At 72.2% G+C, this 1,829-nt stretch overlaps 1 protein-coding gene across 1 annotated transcript in view; it reads left to right on the top strand.

The window, feature by feature from the left end:
* The first annotated feature begins 1,540 nt into the window (after positions 1-1,540).
* The window catches only part of AGFG2 (ArfGAP with FG repeats 2), a 7,285-nt gene continuing 6,996 nt past the window's right edge, over positions 1,541-1,829 (top strand). Inside the window, 1 exon segment of the mRNA XM_029913065.1 lies at positions 1,541-1,774. Within this exon segment, the coding sequence (XP_029768925.1) occupies positions 1,581-1,774 (194 nt within the window). The 5' untranslated portion in view covers positions 1,541-1,580.

The following is a 1,829-nucleotide window of genomic DNA, read 5'->3' as shown; positions in this document are numbered from 1 at the left end:
ATGTGTCGCCTAGCGCTGAGGTGCGGCGGCCTCTGGGGTGAGGTACAACAGCTGTTTATAGATGGACAGTGTTAACGTGCAGCCACCTCTGGGGGGAGGCAGAAGTCTGGCTGTGCGTTATAAACCTACAACCCTACACAGCAGTTGACTGGGGGCAGAAAGCGAAGAAGGATCCAGGAGCTCCAGGTGTGAAATCAGTCTGCGGAGCATCGCTCCAGACAACTTACGTCTCCGTACTGCTCCGAGCGCGACGGGGGACGCAGGCCATGCTTCCCAGCACTGTCGCAAACGCATCCGGCACCAGGCCTGGGTCTCGGGGGGGGAGGGGAGACTGGGGCCCCGGTGGGGGGACCTGGGGGACATGGCTGGGGGCCCTGGTGGGGGGCCATGGATCTCTAGGGGGGAGGGGCTGCATGCCCCAGTGGGGTGGCTCTGGGGGGCAGGGCTGGGGGCCCTGGGGGGGGGGCGGGGAGGGGGAGGGGGGGGGGGGGGGGGGGGGCCCGGGGGGGGGCCCGGGGGGGGGGGCTAGGCAGGGCCGGCTCCAGGCACCAGCCTAGCAAGCAGGTGCGTGGGGAGGCCAATGAAGGGGGGGGCGGCACGTCCGGCCCTTCGGCGGCAATTTGGCGGCGGGGCCGTCACTCCTCTGGGAGCGAAGGACCTGCCGCCGAATTGCCGCCGTAGAATGGGGCGGCAAAAATGCTAGAGCCGGCCCTGGGGCTAGGGGCCCACGAGGGGGGCTCTGGGGGACAGGGCTAGGGGCCCTGGTGGGGGGCCCCTGGGTCCCCGGGGGGGCAGGGGCTGAGGGTCCCTGGGTCTCTGGGGGGGAGGGGCTGGGGCCCCCTTTCAGGGGGCCTTGGTGGGGGGGCTCTGGATCTCTAGGGGGTAGGGGCTGGGGGCCCAAGAGGGGTGGGATCTGGGGGGCAGGGCTGGGGGCCCCAATGGGGGGGCTGGGTCTCTGGGGGGGCGGGGGACCCCAGTGGGGGAAGGGCCTGGGGGGCCGGGTGGGGAGCTCTGGGGGGCGGGGCTGGGAGCCTCTGGGTTTCTGGGGGTGGGGCTGGGGGCCCTGTGGGGGGCCCCGTTGGGGCCCCTGGATGTCACTGGGGGGAGGGGCTGGGGGCTGTTTTGGCGGGAACGGAGGTTGGAACGGGCGCGGGGGCGGTTGGTGATGCCCGCCCACGTCGTTGCGTCCGCGTGCCCCGCCGCTAGGGGGCTCCTTCGCACCTCAGAAGTTGGCGCATGCGCCTTAAAAAAAGTGAGGGAACGGGAAGCCCTCCTCTGGGACATGCTCAGAAGAGGAGCGCGCTGGAAGTGGCGCAGGCGCAATAGGCAAGCAAGCTGGCGGCACGTGCCGCCCCACCCGTCAAATGCACGCGCAGTCGAACGGGGCGGTAGAGCATGCGCTGTGGCCAACCAGTGAGGGCGGGTTCGCGGCACAGGCGCACTGGCGACTAACGGAAACGGGGGTGGGACGGCTGCGCAAGCGCCTGGAGCGGAAGCGGGGGGGGGCAGGGAGCTGGCGCCTGCGCAGTGCGCTCAGGCGGCGCGGCCCCGCTGACAGCAGCCGGGGGGGGCGGGGGCTCATGGCGGCCGGGTCCGGAGGCAGGAAGCCCGGCGCCCCGCGAGACGCGGAGTCCGAGGTCTGGTCCCGCCGCGTCAGGGACCTGGTGGGCTCCGGGCCCGGCAACCGCCTCTGCTTCGAGTGCGGCCAGCGCGGCGTCACCTACGTGGACATCACGCTGGGCAGCTTCGTGTGCACGGGCTGCTCGGGCGCGCTGTGAGTGGGGGCGGGGCTTGGCGCGCGCGGGCTGCTCGGGCGCGCTGTGAGTGGG

This window comes from Terrapene carolina, unplaced genomic scaffold (genome assembly GCF_002925995.2).
Source record: "Terrapene carolina triunguis isolate 2854851 unplaced genomic scaffold, T_m_triunguis-2.0 Scaffold433, whole genome shotgun sequence".
Lineage (NCBI taxonomy): Eukaryota > Metazoa > Chordata > Testudines > Emydidae > Terrapene > Terrapene triunguis.
This window is presented reverse-complemented; position numbering and strand designations above follow the sequence as displayed.